The 18,142-nt window shown below is 56.9% G+C and overlaps 7 protein-coding genes across 7 annotated transcripts; 4 read left to right on the top strand and 3 right to left on the bottom strand.

The window, feature by feature from the left end:
- Window positions 1-315: 315 nt before the first annotated feature.
- EHS24_008428 (uncharacterized protein) lies at window positions 316-2,565 on the top strand (the record flags this gene model as incomplete). Its single annotated transcript, XM_028623741.1, has 17 exons — window positions 316-355; window positions 438-462; window positions 516-548; window positions 591-694; window positions 733-959; window positions 997-1,068; window positions 1,104-1,203; window positions 1,249-1,302; window positions 1,344-1,485; window positions 1,565-1,601; window positions 1,660-1,702; window positions 1,744-1,788; window positions 1,827-1,943; window positions 1,980-2,061; window positions 2,099-2,252; window positions 2,292-2,487; window positions 2,540-2,565. 17 exons carry the CDS (start codon window positions 316-318, stop codon window positions 2,563-2,565), a joined length of 1,497 nt encoding a protein of 498 aa, XP_028475715.1.
- A 1,180-nt stretch (window positions 2,566-3,745) lies between these two features.
- EHS24_008429 (uncharacterized protein) lies at window positions 3,746-5,756 on the top strand (the record flags this gene model as incomplete). The annotated part of the gene is made up of 5 exons (XM_028623742.1): window positions 3,746-3,978; window positions 4,035-4,199; window positions 4,254-4,537; window positions 4,586-4,650; window positions 4,704-5,756. 5 exons carry the CDS (start codon window positions 3,746-3,748, stop codon window positions 5,754-5,756), a joined length of 1,800 nt encoding a protein of 599 aa, XP_028475716.1.
- Window positions 5,757-6,460: 704 nt separating this feature from the next.
- Window positions 6,461-9,924, bottom strand: EHS24_008430 (uncharacterized protein; the record flags this gene model as incomplete). The annotated part of the gene is made up of 6 exons (XM_028623743.1): window positions 6,461-7,073; window positions 7,122-8,074; window positions 8,118-8,650; window positions 8,696-8,828; window positions 8,885-9,699; window positions 9,744-9,924. The coding sequence occupies 6 exons, from the start codon at window positions 9,922-9,924 to the stop codon at window positions 6,461-6,463; spliced, it is 3,228 nt and encodes a 1,075-aa protein (XP_028475717.1).
- A 1,810-nt stretch (window positions 9,925-11,734) lies between these two features.
- On the bottom strand, window positions 11,735-15,020 carry EHS24_008431 (uncharacterized protein; the record flags this gene model as incomplete). The annotated part of the gene is made up of 3 exons (XM_028623744.1): window positions 11,735-14,446; window positions 14,484-14,774; window positions 14,814-15,020. The coding sequence occupies 3 exons, from the start codon at window positions 15,018-15,020 to the stop codon at window positions 11,735-11,737; spliced, it is 3,210 nt and encodes a 1,069-aa protein (XP_028475718.1).
- Window positions 15,021-15,260: 240 nt separating this feature from the next.
- EHS24_008432 (uncharacterized protein) lies at window positions 15,261-15,854 on the top strand (the record flags this gene model as incomplete). Its single annotated transcript, XM_028623745.1, has 4 exons — window positions 15,261-15,300; window positions 15,341-15,388; window positions 15,477-15,616; window positions 15,813-15,854. 4 exons carry the CDS (start codon window positions 15,261-15,263, stop codon window positions 15,852-15,854), a joined length of 270 nt encoding a protein of 89 aa, XP_028475719.1.
- Window positions 15,855-16,091: 237 nt separating this feature from the next.
- Window positions 16,092-17,504, top strand: EHS24_008433 (uncharacterized protein; the record flags this gene model as incomplete). Its single annotated transcript, XM_028623746.1, has 3 exons — window positions 16,092-17,029; window positions 17,078-17,328; window positions 17,368-17,504. 3 exons carry the CDS (start codon window positions 16,092-16,094, stop codon window positions 17,502-17,504), a joined length of 1,326 nt encoding a protein of 441 aa, XP_028475720.1.
- Window positions 17,505-17,542: 38 nt separating this feature from the next.
- Window positions 17,543-18,043, bottom strand: PKR1 (SMK killer toxin resistance protein; the record flags this gene model as incomplete). Its single annotated transcript, XM_028623747.1, has 4 exons — window positions 17,543-17,639; window positions 17,679-17,802; window positions 17,841-17,868; window positions 17,924-18,043. 4 exons carry the CDS (start codon window positions 18,041-18,043, stop codon window positions 17,543-17,545), a joined length of 369 nt encoding a protein of 122 aa, XP_028475721.1.
- Between the last annotated feature and the right edge of the window lie 99 nt (window positions 18,044-18,142).

An 18,142-nucleotide genomic window follows, 5' to 3' on the forward strand; every position in this document is an offset into this window, starting at 1 on the left:
GCGTGACCGAAGTCAAGTCGGGCCGAGTTATACCACTTATACAGTTATAATGAATTTTCAATTAGAAAAAACATAATGCAACTGCCGACGACTTGAATGACGTCACTGATAACAAAGTCTGTTATTACACGTCACTGTTTGATTGATGAGGCCTGTCATTTGGCTCCGCCCACCCATCCCTCGATCACACATGAGTTCACGCGACGTTCACGCGACTCACCCACACGGCCCACGGCATCTTGCGTTCCTCGCTAAACATTCGACGCGTACTTTTGCTCTACATCTACAGACACAACCAGATAAACGTTGCGTGCAATGACCACCACAGACAGCACAGAACCAGTGTGGGGCCGTGGTAAGTGATCATTTGGTGACCCTATCGACTTGGGGGATGGGTGTGCGCTCCGCGAGCGGTGCACGAATGTTGACGCAAACAGTCCTCATTGCGGGAGGTTTGGATTGGTACGTATCCACCTCAAAAGTTCATGTATCCTCGAAACAACCTAACAATACAGGGCTACCAACGGCACCAAGGGGCGTCGCCAAGAGTTCGTCGACCTACATTGTGCATGACACTAACGATGCTTCAGTGACTTGGACCTGTCCCAGCCCCACATCCTTCGTTCCCTCTCTCATGTCAAGGTCACCAAGCTCCTCGCCGGATGCGGTGCCAACTATGTCGGAGCCATTGACAGTAGGTTGCCACCTTTTACCGTTCATGGCTGACAACAGTCAACGGCGTTGCGCACTTTATTGGCAAGATGCCTGCCTATGGACCGTCGGCCAACAAGGGCATTGTTAGCTATGACACGCCGGTGCACATCTCCACAAAGTCTGTCGGCCTGCCCGCCGGTACCACATGGGTTGGCGGCGGACTTGGTCGTGCGGGCATCTTCCTCATCGACAGCAAGGGCGATGTCTGGGCCGCCGGCAACAACGTTGTGGGACAGCTTGGCCTGGTCAGTTGCGTTGCGCATTTGTGAACTGACTTTTTAGCCCCTGTCTCCCGACGTGCCCAGGTTGACAAAGGTCAAGGGCCCTTGGGCGCGGAGTGCCAAGATCATTCAGGTGGGTAACTGCCTGCCAAACAAGCTGACGTGCAGGTCGCCACCGGAAACACTTTCACCCTCTTTCTCACCGATGCTGGACAGGTGTATGCCGCAGGCTCTAGTGAGCACGGACAACTCGGAAACGGCAGCACCAGTGAGTTAAAGCGCCGGTCACACCAGTGTAGAGCTAACTCGCCAGGCGAGCGCATCGTCAAGGGCAACAAGCTGGCTTGGGATGTGCAGACGCCACCTCGTAAGTTTCTGGACGTGACGTTGCTGACGTCAAAGGGCAAGTCCAGGCTGCTCTGGAGGACAAGAAGATTGTCCAGATTGCAGCCGGAAGCCAGCATTCTCTGGCCCTCGACGATTATGGAAATGTCTACGCATGGGGCTACGCCGGTTATGCTCGCCTAGGACTTGGTGACCAGAAGGACCAGTGCGTGTTTTTTCCGTCGCATGGCGCTGACAACAGGCTCGTGCCAACCCTTGTCGCTCAATTCTGCGACAACAATGAGAGGAAGCGCGCCCGTGAAATCTACTGCGGCCCGACCAGTGAGTGCGATGGGCATCGCACAGGCTGACGCCAGGTTCTGTTGTGATTGATAATCAGGGCATGTTCAACATTGCCGGCAAGTGGAAGATTACTGGTGATGGTGGGTTTTGCGATATCGACAAGGCATTTCTTACTCGGCAGGTTCAAGCGGATCGCCATACACTACATTCAAGCAGCTCGACGAGCGTGAGTTCTTCCAAACCGAGCCATGGCTCACATTACAGTCGGTGGCTGCAAGGTGACCAAGACAGCCGTCGGCGGCTGCACTCACTTTATCACTACCCCTCTGTTCGGCGGCAAAACCCAGAGCATCGGCTGGGGCCAGGGAGCTCTCTATGGAGGTAAGATTGCGCTTCCGGCACACATCTGACAGGCAGAACTTGGCTTCGGCCCCAACATTGGCAAGAGCTCCACCAAGCCTCAAGCCATCCAACCCCTGGAAGGTATCGACGTCGTCGAGTGAGTACAGTTTTATCCGACCATGCTAACATGACAGCATCGCTGGTGGCCTGTTTTGTACTCTCTTCCTTGCCCGCCCGAATGACGCGCTCTCCGAGCTGGACCGTTTCCCCGTCCAGGTCGAATCGGCCACCGACTGTCTCGTCTGCCACAAGGACCTCCCCGATGACCCTCTTCTCGAGTGTGAACGAGTGAGCATGCGAAATGTGGTTCCTTACTGACCACCTCAGTGCGACGAGCCGTACCACCCCGGATGCCTCGACCCCCCACTGGCTGACATCCCTGAAGGCCAGTGGTTCTGCCCCAAGTGTGAGAAGGAGGGCAACGAGCTTGGTCTCAACGACGAGTACTTTGATGAGGAGGAGGACGCACCATACGAAGAGGTCCCCGTGGTTAAGCGCAGAGCCGAGTCTGAAACGCAGAACGGTGGGTCCTGGGCTCCAGCCTTTCAGGAAGAATATCGTGCTGACGGTGACAGGTGGCAAGAAGCCCCGTTCCGAATAAATCGCTATAAACACCCGTGACGAGGATCTCGCCCGACCAGGCTACCTTGTCACGCAAAGATATCTTTTTCCTACTCATTGTGGCCTTGTAGCACTGTCCCCGTAGCCATACCATTGCACACCATTCGATTCTTGTTATTGAGCTGTAGCCGAGCTGTGTGAGCCACCAACGAACATGCCATGACTGGGGCCTGACGGGTCTCGGCTAGCAACGAACAAACCCCCTTTGTGGCGGGGCGACACCTCCTTTGTGGTGAGACTTCAGAAGACGGCTTGACAAGCATGTCGCCATGGCGTCTACGTTAATGACAACAAGGTTTTTGGGGGCATGTGCCTCTCAGCGCCCGGTTGCAGGCCCTAACAAGGAGGAAGAAGGTAAACGAGGATCGCGCACCAGCCAGCTCAACCAAAAGGCTGTCGGTGCCTTTTGGCTGCGGCGGATAATTCTGATTGTGTGGCTCATCCGACGCCGCCGGGGTGTGGGGGTTGAGGTCGACGGCCGTGCACACGTTGGTACCGTGCTCATTTCGTCTGCCGAAAAGTCCATTCTTACACAAACGGGGCCCGTCTAGAACATACCACCCCTCCTCGTTCACCTCCAAGGTCCTAGAGAAGGGATCCGGAGGTCCTGGGGAAGGGAGCTTGAGCGCAAAGGTACCAATGGAAAGGAACCGTAACAAAAGCAAATGTGGTGAGGGATCTTGGTCTGTGCGAGGGTTCGGCTGCAGCCTTGTTTGGGTTTACGCTTGTTTGGGTTTACGCGACCCCATGACTTGCATACCAAAGACATCTAGAAACCGGGAGAACCTCATTGTGATGCTCACAATGTTTGTCCACGCGTCAAGACGAGCAGCGTCAGAGCCGAGCGGGCGAGTCCGATCGGAACATTGTCGGTGACTAACCATCTGTGGGCGCCACGGGGTGGCAGGTGAGCCCAAGCCTTTCCACCTCATTGTCCGTATTGTCTCACTGTGAACACGACAGGAACAGGTCCCCTGTCTGCACACTTCTCGAGATCACCAGCTCCGTGCACAAGGGGTAAGTTGACAGCATGTTGGCCAGTCCAGAATGATATAAAAAGTGATTGAGTTTCAAAAACCAATCACTCTGCATCCGTCCCCTCTCAATCAATCCCCCTGTCCACCCTACTCCCCCTCTACCGTCTCCCACTGCAGCTTACAATGCTGAAGTCCATCTCCCTCCTCCTCGCTGTGGCGTCGGTGGGCTTTGCCTCACCGATCGCCCAGCGCAACACCCTCTGTGCGAATGACCTTTCCTCCGCCACCACCGGAACCTGTTCGGTCACTTGGGGCGGCACGGCCATCACCGGTGCATCTAACGGTGGCGCCTGTCGCTACACTGTCCGCTACGGTTCAGCCAACCGCTGGGAGGACTCTGTTGCCGGTACTCAGACGTAAGTGTTGTGGCATAGTGGCGAGTGGCATATGAGATACTGACTGGCATCCTCAGTGGTGTGGACGCTGCCGCCTTCCCCAACTACTGCCCCCAGGCGACTGGCTACGAGTTCCCCTCGTTTGTTAGCTCCTCTCTCTCGGCTTCTGAGGACTGCCTCTTTGCCACTGTCTACGCACCCGCCTCGGCTACCAGCGACTCTGCCCTCCCCGTCCTTGTCTGGTAAGTCTGATTTACTGGCCCATTTACGGAGATTTTCCCACGCTGACACTCCAGGGTCCACGGTGGCTCCCTCATCGCTGGTGCCTCGACTATGAGCGGCCTCAACGCCTCTGCCCTTGCAACGGAGGGCAACATGATCATCGTCTTGCTCCAGTACCGTCTCGGTCCTCTGGGCTTCCTTCCCCCCTCGATCTCGCCCTTCGCCTCGGACCCCAGCTTTGGTCTCCGCGACATCATCCTCGCCCTCAACGTCGTCAAGAGCAACATTGCCGCCGTTGGTGGTTCGCCCTCCAGCGTCACCCTTGGTGGTCAGAGCTCGGGTGGTACCCTTGTCCGCAGTATGTAGTCTAACTTGGTGGTCCTGGTCTACATAAGCTGACGTGCAGTGCTCTACGGTGCCCCCACAGCCAAGGGTCTCTTCAACCGTGTGATCCTCCAGTCTGACCCCTTCGTGAGTCACCTCTGCAGTAAGAATGGAGTTGACAATAGAACGTTGGTGCCCAGTCGTCAACCGTCCAGGCTGGCGTCGAGTCTATTATTTACGGTGGACTTGGATGCACCACCCTCGACTGTTACAAGGGTCTCAGCGTCGACTCGCTCATGTCCGTGACGGCCCAGGCTCAGAACACCGCTGCTGGCACCGTCACTGGCCTCTCGGTTGGATCCACCTTCCTCCCTATGTTCGGCTCCAACACCCTCCCCAACGACCCCACCTACCTCCTCTTCAACAGCCCCTCGAGCCTCCCCATCTCGCCCGCCGACGTCCCCCTTCTCCTTACCGAGGTCAAGAACGAGGCCGGTACTGCCATTGGCAACAACCTCCCCCAGATGTCTACCTCCGCTCTCGGCTACAGCCTTTACCTCGTGTCCTTCCTTGGCCAGTCTCGCGCCGCCGCCGTTACCACCTCTAGCTACTACGCCTGGGACGCTTCCAACACCGGCGCCGACTACTTCCGTGAGCAGATGGAGCTTGTCCTCACCGACGGTGGATGGCGCTGTGCCAACCGCGAGGCTGCCCGCAAGTATGCTGCTGCCGGTGGTTCCGTCTACTTTGCCGAGTGGACCGAGGGTGCCACCTACGCCAACCAGCCCGCCTTCTGCACCGGCAAGATCTGCCACAGCGACGACATCTACCCCACGTTCAACACCATCTCCTGCCCCAGCTCCGCCCAGTCCGCTCTCGAGTCCACCATCGCGTCTGACTGGGTCGCGTTCATCAAGTCTGGCGCTCCCAGCTCGACTTGGGCCAAGTGGACCTCCACCTCGACCGACGCCGACGTCCACAACCTTGGCAGCGGCGTCACCCTCAACTGCCCCGCCAACTTCTGGGGTACCACCGCCAAGTGGGACTTCCAGCTCTACTCGGCTCCCTCGGGATCGTCTGCTGCTTCGTCATCGTCTTCGTCGTCTCCTGTTGCCTCGAGCACTGTGGCCTCATCTACCGTCTCCTCGACCACCAAGGCCTCGAGCACCACCAAGGCCGCGTCTACGACCGCCAAGTCGTCATCGTCTGCCGCTCACACCACCTCTACTCGCTGCTATGGCCCTCGCTGCTAAGCTCCAAGTAACCAATACGGCGACATAGCTTGTCTGCGGTGACGTCGCAAAGACACCTTTGTAATGGTATGAAGTTTGTACCGTGGGGTGGCAGAAATGAGATGGGAGAAATGAATAAATTAGTTTTTTATGAACATTGCGTCACGTACATATGCTCCTTTGCCTTTGCAGCGTACACTGAAAAACAAAAAGTTCTGGATACTCGTTAACGGAGCGCAACGATTAAGGCGTGACAGTTGTCCACATGCAACATGCACTGTTCCTCAGCTTTTCACGGAGACTTTTGCAGCGCTTGTGAAAAACAAACACACACCGACGGTGTTGGAATGCTGAATTTGGCCGGTGCAGTCCCTCGCCTCTGCTCGTCTTGACCCCGTTACTGCCTTTTTGGATTCGAAGGCATGACGTTATAGGAATGTGAGGACAGAGTGGAAGCTCCCGGGGCTTGGGAATTGGGGGTCGCATAATTGGTCAGTTAATTCCGGAAAAGGGCTAAGAATGACTTCCAAAATGTGCTGGCGGATCTCCATGCCGTGTCCGTTCTTCCCTTCCAAATCAGTCATGCGCTCCAGTAATGGTATCCAAGGATAGTTTGGATCATTTTCCGCGGGGAGGTCTAAACGCAATGCATGGATGCAGTGTGGGGGCAACTGTAGATATTTACGGGGCATATCTAAAACTAAGACAAGGAAGCCGATGAGCGTTTACCAAGCAATCTTGGCAATGGGTCCCTTGGGCCACGTGCGTACCAAGAGCTTGCGGATCTCGTCCATCATGAGTAGACCGAGGCCGAGGGGGATGGGGAGCATCCAGAACTTGATGGGGACGTGAGCAGTGCCGAACAGGTTCTGAATGCCCTTGACCTCAGTGACGAAGATGGCAATTGCAATCGAAACGACAGGCCCGAGGAACAGGTACCAGTTGTGTTGAGGACCACGCTGGAAGATGGACATGCGCTTGTTGCGCACGGACATCAAGTTGAAGCACTGGAGGATGACGAGAGTGACAAAGTAGACACACTGGCCGGTGCTGAGGAAGTTGTTGAGCTCGGCCTGGGTGTGGCCGAAATAGCCGTCGGAGAAGTGGGCGAACGCAAAGAACATCTTGTTGATTGGGATGCCGGCCGCCGTGTAGATGTAGTAGAAGAACATGGAGTGGGCGGTGATCGTCTCCATCATACCGATGAAGCCGTAGCTCTGGAAGTAGATGGGGAGGTTGATCAAGTGCGAGTTCTTGGGGTTACGAGGGGGCAGCGACAAGAGGTCGAACTCTTCCTTTTCCCAAATGAGGGTCGTGCAGGACGCGAGGTCAGTGAAGCTGAAGCAAGTCAGTGCCAATTTTTTAAAGGTAAACGGAGGTACCCACCAGCAGATGATGATCATCAGGAAACTGGAGAGGGGCAGAGGGCAGCCAAAGAACACGTTGAGGAGGACCGGCCAGTCTTCGGACCAAGAGCCGGCAGGAAGGAGATATGAGATGACCTTTTGCAGGTTCTGGAATACGAGGCGGCCGAGGCGGAGACCATCAATGATGGAGCTAAAGTTGCCTATGAGAACCAAGTCGGAGGCCTCCATGGCGACCTCGGAACCGGAAACCATGGCGATACCGATCGAGGCCGCCTTGAGCGCTGGGGCATCGTTCACACCATCACCGGTAACCGCGACGACGGCGTCACGGTTCATGAGCTCGGTGACAATGCGAAGCTTCTGCTCGGGCGTGGTGCGCGCAAAGACAATCTCTTCGTATTTGCAGATGATGTTCCACTGGTCATCGGTAATCATGGGGATTTCCTTGCCCTCGACGAGAAGGGAAGCCATGATATATGCCATGCGGTCGTCGGCCACCTTTTCGTAGTCGGACTGGCGGCCCTTGGCCTCAAAGTCGGTAATGCGGTCGGGGTCGTGCGTGCCACGGAAAATGTCGCACTGCTGAGCGATCGAGCAGGCCGTGAGGGAAAAGTCGCCAGTAACCATAAAAACACGGGCACCACAGCGGCGGATTTCCTCGACAGTGTGCTTGGTGTCGTGGCGCGGAGGATCCAGGATACCAATTAAGCCGACAACTACGAGGTCAGACGAGGTGGCTGTGAGAATGTCCTCTTCGATCTGGGGAGAGTCAATCTTGAGGAAGTCGGGAGCCAGACGGCGAGCAATCAGAATGACCCGCTGGCCCTTGCGCGACCATTCCTCCTGAGTGGCAACAAGGGTGGCCTTGGCAGCCGTGTCGAGGGGGTGAGTCTGGCCGTCGGCCGAGAGATACGACGAGCATCGCTCCATGAGAATGTCAGGGGCACCCTTGATGATAATCTCGCGTTCACACTGCAGTATCAGACACTGATCATTTTGCTACGCAAGTACTCACGTCCTTGTTGCCGATAACGGTAACAGCAAACTTGTTCTTCGAGTTGAACGGAAGGTCGTAGAGACGCGAGTAGGCGCTGGAAATGTCCGACGAGGGCAGGGCGGCTTGATAGCGCAGCAGAGCGCCGTCCGTAGCGTTACCAATGACCTTGCGGGTCTCAACCGGAGCACTGACATCGTTGTCGTCAAACTTCGAGTCGTTGCAAAGAGTCATTCCCTTGCGGAGCTCCCGGAAAGCAATTGAGTCCACAGGCGCGTCCTTGGGAGTGAACACCCGGTCGACAAAGCCGAGGGAGACAATGGACATGCGGTTCTCGGTAAGGGTTCCAGTCTTATCGGAGCAGACGACGTTGACACAGCCGAGGGTCTCGACCACGGAAAGCGACTTGGGAAGGATTCGGGCGTCACGCATACGGCGAGCCACCAATGATAGGGTGAGGGCAACAGCAATAGGCATGCCCTCAGGGATAAAGGCGACGACCAACGACATAAGGTTGGTAAGAATACCGACCGTGTTAAGGAAGTCATAATGGTCTGGAGAGATTAGCGACCCGACTTGAGAATAAGTGTGCCACTTACCAACACGAAGCCAGGCGACCCAGGTGATAAGCATGATGATCACCAGAGTGACAGTCAAGGCGATAATGATCTTCACAAAGCGCGTAATCTCCTTCTGGAGGTTGGTACGCGTCTCAGACCCAGAATTGGTGATCTGGGAGTGTGAGCACCTTTTGTTCTACTTGCCCCGCACACAGGTGCCACACTCACCTTGTTGATACGACCCATAACGGTGCGGGCACCAGTCAGAACAACCACACCTGTGGCCGAACCGTTGCAGACATGAGTACCCAGCAGAGCAATGTTCTTGGCCTCGAGGAAGTTTGGTTCGTCAGAGTCGACCGTGCCGGTAATCTCCTCGGCTTCGCCGGTGAGCACTGCCTTGTCAAACTTGAGGTCATTGGAAGCCTTGATAATTCGCATGTCGGCGGGGACCTTTTGACCATTGGATAGCTGGACAATGTCTCCAACAACGAGGTCGCTGGAGGGAACCGACAAGACCTGGCCATCGCGAATAACAACGGCCGTTTCGGGGACAAGGTTGAGGATCGAAGCCATGACACGGCCGGCCGACCAGTCCTGGAAACCAGAGAAGATGGCCTGAAGGAAGATGACGAGGATGACAACGATCGCCAGGGCAAGGTTGTAGGCCTGGGGAGGGCTGCCAAGCGGCTTCCAAGAGATGAAGAAAATGATCACACCGACCCAGAGAATCGAGCAAAAGTCGCCAAAGACATAGCGGACGATCTTCTTCCAGTACTGCGGCTTTTGCTGAGCCAGAACGTTTGGTCCATTACGAGCCAGGCGCTTGGACGCCGCCTCCTTGTCAAGGCCTTGATCGGGCGATACGTTGAAACGCTGGCAGACGAGGTGTGGCGTGATGGTATGAAAGTCGAGTTTTCCGAAGAAGGTGGCATCGTCCTCAGCAGGCGCGCCATCGGCGGACTTGCTTTTGCCAAAGGACCATTTCTTGTCCTCGCCACGAGGAGGTGCATTGTGGTCAAAGCGTTGGCTGTCGTACACATCTTTATACCGTCAGTCAGGGAAAACAATTGTTTGTAGATCTTACGAATTGACAGTGTACGATACACTATGGGAACACGAGTATTGGTACGGGTCAAAGGCAGCTGGATGGCAACCTGGTGGGACGTCTCCGGGAGGTCGTTGATTGTGTCGATCGACGAGCGCGAAGTGATAGCGCGCTTCTCGACGTCCATGTCGTCAAAGTGGAGTTGTGTGGGCTTCTCCATGGCGGCTAAGTGGATCGGGAGGCGAAAGCTCAGTGGTGGCGAGGAGAGCCTCGGAAGTGGGTAAGCGAGGCTTAAAGTAACGTGAAGTCGACTGCAATGAACGAGAGGTATGTGGGAAGAGTTGCCATAGTTCAGAGACAATAAATACCCACATAGAGGTCACCACACTCCTGTCCAGAGATGCCGTTGCGGGCGATGCCTCTTTGTTGTCGCTCGTGGATCTGTCCGAGGCTAAAGTGGGCAATCCCCATCACGCATGGATGTGCCCGCCCCCCCACCCACTGTGCCGCATGCACACACAACAGAGATGCAGGGTGTCAAGTGCGCGAGATTGGGGTCTCTGACGCTGTTGGACGGAGTTCAAAATACTATGCTACGACAGCAATGCGGCGAGGGACCGTAGCGCCCGACTGTAACCACCAACTCAGCACACCTCCCCTTGCTCGAGCTTCCCGCTGGGCCCCTGTTCTCGCTCTCCACACGGCTCTGCGGTTCATCCACTGGTGCGGAAGGGAGGCAGCGGACGAAGGTGAGGGAATTCTGAGATTGAACGTGTGAGACCCATGCACAGAAAGTTGTGCCAGTGCCCTGTCAGTAATTTGATCTCTCTGTTCTTGCCAACCCGTCTCATCACCTTCTGTGGCGGTATCAGCGGCCATTTCCCGGACCAGCCCATGTTGACGCCAATCGGTTACTGACCTATCGCCAGTCAACCGGCTGAGAAATAGCGCATCCCTGCTTTTGAAACTTCCCAGCGTAAAGTGGGTGCATGCACATGTCGGTAAAGGGATTCATTCAGGCTCCTCAGCGACCCCAGCGGCGCCCTCGCACACATCAGCGGCTCGTTGGCTGGGGATTGGATGTCTCACCTGCGCTGTTTTGGTACGAGGGCGACTGGCGGGCTGACACGATCCACGACCGTTTTTTAGGATTGGAGACTAACCGTTGTACCCCTGTCCAAGGGGAAAGCGGTCCAAAATTCTAATGAGGGATTTTAGAGATCAAATGCGTCCAAATATACCCCCACGTTGCCCAAGCCTGGACGGTATCCGTGTGCCTCGTAAATCCCGAGATGGGGGTTTTAAATAGTCACGATTTTCCAAAGTGCAGGTAGACGGTGCGGCAGTCGTTCAGGTGTGTCATATCGATGCCATTGGAAGGTCCAACGCTCAGATTGCGCAGTCGGCGACGACGTTCCTAAATGTGCCGAGCTCGCCAAAAGGCCTGCACCCGCTTGTTTACCAGCTGTGACGATCAGTATCAAACACTCTGTCGGTCATCCATGAGACCTTCTCTTGTTGTTTTACTCCTTATAATAATATTCAGATATCTCTAGCGCAGGGCGTTGGTCTTGTGGGTGAAACTTGGGAGCAAAGCAATGCAACCCAAAATCTGAGCGGTACAAGGGATTTAAAACATCCTCCCATATATAGTCGCTCGTTAGCATATCCGTTAAAGTGCCCTGGGATAAAGAACCACGTATATTACCACAACGGCCGGGGTTCGAATCCAGGAGATCGAAACACGAACTACGTATATTACCAAGCTGGCCGGAGTTCAAAGTAGATCTGAGATACAACATGGGGGGATACAACATGGGAGCAAATAAGCACTGGCCAGTGTAAGGCGACTATATTATTGCTTCGGAAGCGATCATGTGCTTGTCAAGCGCCTATAGGGCATGTCGCTGGACGCCAGTGCCGCGCGCTGATGTCTGGTGTCCACGCCAAGATTCCATGATTCAACATTCTTGTGCTCAACAAAACTAGCCTGACAATGAGATGGATAACTGGTATATGCATGTGACAGTCTAATCTTGCTCGATGAGAGCAGCGTAATCCTCGTAGGACGCGAACGTGGCAGCTTCCCGCCTCTGCTTCTTGTTGGCCTTGCGCTCCTCCTTCCTCCTGCGCTTGGCACCCGCAGCCTCGTCCTCCTCCTCTTCCTCTGATGCGGAGCCACCCAGGACCTCGTCGGGCATCTCGTCCAGAGGGATAAGGTCGTCCTCGTCGTCGTCAAAGTCTGGGAAGTCCTCGCCGTCGGTCTCCGAGTCCTCGTCGTCGGATGCCGGCGCCTTGCCCTTGCCCTTCTTGGACTTGGGGACGGCCTCGGCCTCGGACTCCTCATCCTCATCATCGTCCTCCTCCTCATCGTCGTCCGAGTAGTCGACCATGTCGTCATCGCTGTCGCTGTCGTCCTCGCTGAGACCCATGTCGTCGCCGACATCGGGCATCGAAGCCTTCATGGCGTTCCAGATCTCGGCCTCTTCTGGGTCGCTGTCGTCCGCCTCGTCGTCGTCCTCAGCAGCCTCAGCCTCGGCGTCGCTGTCCTCCATGTCCTCGACGTCAGAGGGGAGCTCGGGCATGTCGTCGCTGTTAAAGTCCTCGTCGTCGTCGGCCTTGGCCTTCTTGGACCTCTTGGCCGCGGCAGCGTCCTTCTGGGCAAGCTTGGCCGAGAAGAACTTGTGGAAGAAGAGCTGGTCGACAGGCACGTCCTCGACCTTCTTACGCCAGAACGCCTCGGTGTTGACACTGCTGCCCTCCTCGCCAACCCTAGGGCCGCGGGTGCGCATAACGTTGCCGGTGTGGTCGTTGACAGCGGCAGGCTGCATGATCGACGCACCCTTGGGCTGGACGGTCTTCTTGGGGTTACGGTAGACAAACTTGTCCAAGAACGAGATGAGGGTGTTGAACGAAATGTCGGGCGAGCCAGTGATGGGCTGGCCTGTCAAGAGCTGGCTGGCCTGGAGGGAGACCGAGGGATGGAAGTGGTCCAGGAAGGGAACCAGCTCCCAGAGACACGAAGTCTCGGCGTGGGCGTACATGGGCTCACGCTTCTTGCCGTCGTAGGCAGTGGCAGCGCTCGCGGAAGACTCGGCCTCAGCAGCCTTGGGCTTGGCGTCGGCATCGACAAAGTGCTCCTCTCCGTCGTCCTCGGGCTCGATGAGCATGCGGCGGAGACCAGGCGTGGTCTCGAACAGCTCGCCAAGGAGGTAGAGGGCACCACAGATAAAGGGGGGCTGGTGCAAGCTGAGCATCTGAAGCAGACGCTTGACGAAAGCCATGACACGGGGGAGGGATGCGTCGACCTTGAGCGCCTTGAACAGCAGGTTGAGGTACATGACCTGCTTGGACGAGGTGAGGAGGCGGGGGTCAAAGAGCGACTCGTACAGGGTGCGGTAGAAGCGCTCGGACACGGACTGGCGCGACTGGCACACCTGGAAAATGAGCTGCAGGGCCTGGATCGAGGTGTTGAAGGTGCCGGCGTGGCAAATCTTGAACAGAGTGTCCATGTAATCGTTGAACAGCTTGTCGTCAATCTTGGCGAAGGGAAGGGCACGGTTGATACCGGTGAGAACAGCAGCGACCAGCTTGGCGTCGTGCGACTCGACGAGGTCCTCCTTCTCCTGAGCCGCCTTGCGGCCGCCCTTGGGCTTGGCTCCCTTGCGGCGACCACGCCACTTCTCGACCTTGCCCGTAACGTTCTCGTCGACACCATCGGCGGCGTTCGTCTTCTCGTCTTCTCCCTTCTTCTGCTCCTCGCCGAGGATCTCGCGGAACACCTCAAAGTAGACCTCGACAAGGCGACCAGCGGCGTCCCTGTCCTTGGAGGTGAGGGTCATCTGGTTGAGGGTAATGAGACCGTAGTAGCGGCCGTGCTGGTTGACCTCGGAACCGGCCTTGTCACCGTCCTTCTTCTTGTCGTCGTTATCGAAACGCATGTGGGCGCCAGCGTTGGCGGAGCCGGCAGCACCAGTGAGGGTCGTCTTGAGGACAATGGCCGAAACTTCACGGGCAACGACAGTCTTCATGGCAGGGTGTACCTGCATAAGCAGCAGGATGTGGTGGGACGCCTTGGATGCGACCGTGCGGTCAGTGTCACCGAGCTTGTTGACACCAAGACGGAGCAGGTTTTGCTCCTGCTCGGCGTTGCCGGAAAGAAGCTCGAAGGTGACATCGAGAGCCTTGGTGCGGACGTAGGCGAGGGTGTCGTGCGAGAGCACCTCGAGAATCTGGAGGACGTTGAAGAAGAACTTTTTCAAGAAGTCCTCGAAAGCGTACACCAGGAGATGGCGGTCGGTGACGTCGGGGTGGGCGAGCAGAGGCTGGTCGGCAAAGTACTTGAGCTTGCCAGCCTCCTTTCCACCACCAGTGACCCACCAGTCCGCAAGGGCGCGGACGGTAGCCATACGCTGGTCACGACCACCACCGGACGAAGGGGCGCCGTCACGCCAGCCAGCCATGCCGCGCAGACGCTCGAGCTCGGCGACGGCGTGAATGGGGCTTTCGCGGACAAGCAGAACAAGCGCCGAAAGCTTGTCCTGGTGTGTACCGCTCTGAAGAATCTGGTTGATGAACGTAGAATCTGACGAGCTGCCGGCGCGCTGGGGCTTGGGGAGCTCGGCAAGGAAACGCTCGGCACGCTGGCGCTGGGTGTTGACCTTCCAAGTCTCGGGCTTCGGGAGATCCATGGCGGGAAGCTCGGGGACCATGGCGGCCCAGTTGGGGTTGAGGGGAACATTCTGATCGTTAGCTGCGTTAGGCGGTCGGGTAACTCACGGTCGCGCTCTTGGGCTCGGGGTCCACAACCTCTGTCGAGAGAATGACGGGAGCGGCCTTCTTCTTGGGCTCGGGCTTGGACTCGGGCTCTTCCTCGCTCTCGTCGCTCGACTCCTCCTCCTCTGGTGCCTCAACCTGAGCCTCCTCCTCCTCTTCAGACTCGTCCTCGTCCTCTTCCTCTTCCTCGCTCTCCTCATTCTCCTCCTCGTCGGCGGCGTTGGCAACAGGAGCCGGAATGCTCTCAAAGTTGAGGCCCTTCATAAAGTCGCCAAGCGCAGCCTTGAGGTCCTTCTGTAAAGGTTAGCTATATCCAAGTGTACTGTAACCCACCTCGCTCATGCCATTGCCCTTGGAGGCCTCCTGGGGACTCTCATCGTCGCTGTCCACGCCAGCAATAAGTTCAAGATCGCTGTCGTCACCGCCGAGGTCCTTGACGGCTTTGCGGAGCTCGTCCGAGATTTTGCTGGTGGAAGCCTTTGCGGGCTTGCCGGCCTTGGGGGCCGACTTTTGGGGGGCAGCCTTGTTTCCCTTGCCCATGGTTGTTGGTGGGTATGTATGGGTGTTGGGAAGTGGACCTTGAACTGTCCGAAATCTTGCAATCTTCAATGATCCTGGGCGGCGGCGGGAAAACATCACGGAAATATTGACGTGTCATTTCGGGTGTCCCTGCCGGCCTTCACGCTGTCGCCGCCGCCCACAGCGTCCCGTGTGCCCTCTGTCACCAGGCGCAAGGTGGTGAGGATCGTCATCTCTCTCTGTCTTACAACAACAGCAACCATGCCGCTCGCAATCAGGCCCGTCGTGTCCGCCCCACTGGGTACGTTTGAAAGCAGGCACACAAAACTGACAGTGTACAGCCGCTTGCTGCACCGTGCTCTCCATCTTCGGTGTTATTATCCTGGCCAGTGAGTTATCACCCATTCCTCCCCCGACCACGCCTTCCCTCCTCGTGTCGCACCTTGGCAACGGCGAACAGCACAGACTGACCCTTAGCCTTTGGAGCTCTCTACGCCCGTCGAGCGGAGGCCCTCGTCGGTTCCATTCACGACACCAACGACCCGGACTATACCTCCAAGATCTGCTACACTGCCGCCTTCGTGTACGCCTGTTTCATTGGGTTCTGCGGTCTGCAGGTGAGTAGAGCTGTGAGAGAGGGGTATGAGGGGTGTTCTGAGGTGGACTCAGAACCAGGGGAGGTTGGAAGGCAGATGTTGTCGGCTGCCAGCCGCACCTATCAACACCGTTCCCCAAGCTTCCACCCTATCTATCTCTTGGCGTCGCGCGCACGTTTCAAGTCCGCAAGTGCACAAATACTGACATTCCTCGCAGCTCACTGTTCACCAGCGCTACCCTCGCGGGGTGCAGCTGTAGAAAGAGCGCGAGAGAGAGACGTATTTAGAGGGAGGGAGACAGGAGACCTGCTTCGCTCGTTTTTGTATTGTACAGGCTCATAACCGTCATCGTCATAGCCACGGCCTCAGCCCATGAACGTATTTTGCTTCCGTTCCTTTGCCTAGAGCCCTTCCTACACACTCCTTATGCAGGCGCTGAGATGTTTGGTTTTGTGATTCAACGATCGACCACTCCCATTTCCACGTTATCGACACCATGCCCCTCAAGCGTGCCGCTGGCAACAGCTCAGCCGCACCCAAGCGCGCGCGCTTTGAGACCGCGAGCCATTCAGACAGCCATTCAAACGCTGGACCTTCTAGGTCGCCGCCCGGTGGCAACCGCACCGACACAGCCGATGGCGATGACCAGTTTCTTGATGCCGACATCACAGAGTCCAGCCGTGGTGCCAAGAAACGCGAGAAGCGCGTACTCAAGGACACGGATGGTTATGGCTCGGACTCGTCCAACGATGATGGGGAAGGTGTGGTGCCTTCGCGCCGAGCCGACGCCGCAAAGGACGACGACGACGATGTGGACATGTTTGCCGAGGACGAACCTGCAGACGACGACAAGGGCAAGGGCAAAGCAAAAGACAAGAAGAACGAGTTTATGAACATTGACGAAATCGAGGGTCAAGAGTTTACACGGCGTCCGTCTGCCGACGACGATGATTCCGACAGCGAGGTGGATGAAGCGGCGAAGAATAAAGGCACCGGACTGGACGGCGACATGGGTGTCGAGCTCACCCCGTTCAACATGAAGACAGAAATGGAGGAAGGCCGTTTTACCGAAGGAGGCGAGCAATACGTTGAAAACGACAAGGACGAACACGACAAGCACGACGGCTGGCTGGACGCGGTGGACAAGGACGCGATTAAGAAGGCCCGTCGCGCCCACCGCGAGCGCGAGCGGTTGGAGCAGGAGCGCGAGGCGCGTGAAGCTGAGACGTCTGGTCTTGGCAGCGAAGATCGCGAGCATGAACTTATGCGCTCTGCCACCGAGCTCATGGAACGCGGCGAGACGGTACTCGAAGCCCTCCAGCGCCTGGGAAAGGAGGCAGAGGACAAGGCCAAGAAGGAGTCGGCCGGCAGCAAGAAGAAATCGTGGGCCGAGCGCCAAAAGGAGCGCAAGGCGCAGCTTGCTGCTGATTCTACGTACGTGTACCACAAGGGCATCACAACTATGGCTGACAGGTACAACAGCGATCCCGCACACGCCAACCCGTTCACGAAGCTCTCTGAGATCGTCTCGCAGCTCACCGCCATTGGGCAGCTTGACGTCTACTCGCTCTCCCGCGAGGCCATCCAGCGCATGCTCCCACGTCAGCCGGAGCCTGAGCGCCCATCGGCGCCTGCCCTTCCCCAGGACACCCGCCAGTTTCAATACCGCTTCTCGATGGCGTACATGCGCACCCTTCCCGAGGCGCAGCGCCCAGTGGAGAGAGATGTGTTTGGTGAGTTTCCTGATACCATGGCAGAGCTAACGCGCGCAGGGCCGTTCAGCTCGCTGCAGCTCGTGGGCTGGAAGTCGACGGGGTTCTTTGGTCCCAACTGCGAAAACGTCGAGCTCCGTAACGTCACTGGCGGTCAGGAGGGACAGTGGGGTTCGTGGACAGAGGTCGTTGGGTAAAATTAGACCGCATGATATCTAGCATCCATCCACATCGATTATATTTCCTTCTTGGTCTCGGGCTGCGCCAACAGGGGGTCGCCAGTCGGCATGTTTTCGGGGTTGGTCTGCACCTTGGAAATCTCCTGGACGAACCTGGAGTTGTCAGCTTGACCATGGTTGAAACAAGCTCACCACATCATCGTGGCCCAGAGGGCTGCGTTGATGACAAAGAGAGCGACGACGTGGAGGTTCCAGCTGGAAAGAATCATGAGGCCGAACAGAGTGAGGAGCAGCAAGGCAAATGAAATGTTCATGGCTGTATGTCAGGCGTCATGCTTCATGTGCACAGCTTACCCTTTACGACGGCCGTGTTGGCTCCAGGCTGCACAACAAAGTTAGTCACGGGAGACGTTATCGGTGCCAGGCAGGTGGCGCACCTCAAAGATGGACCCGATGAGCTGGCCAAAAAAGTTGGGGCTAGCCGCCACCTCGGTGGTCCGAGGCTCTGCGACCTGTTGAGGCTCTGGCGACGGGGATGGCGAGTTGGTGGTCACCATGGTTGGGTATATGTGTGATGCAGTGGACGACAAGAGTCACACCTCCACCGAAATAGACGCGCACACACTGTTTTAAAACGGAGATCAATCTCCGCACCA

Source organism: Apiotrichum porosum (assembly GCF_003942205.1).
Source record: "Apiotrichum porosum strain DSM 27194 chromosome Unknown scaffold_7, whole genome shotgun sequence".
In the NCBI taxonomy this organism is placed as follows: Eukaryota; Fungi; Basidiomycota; class Tremellomycetes; order Trichosporonales; family Trichosporonaceae; genus Apiotrichum; species Apiotrichum porosum.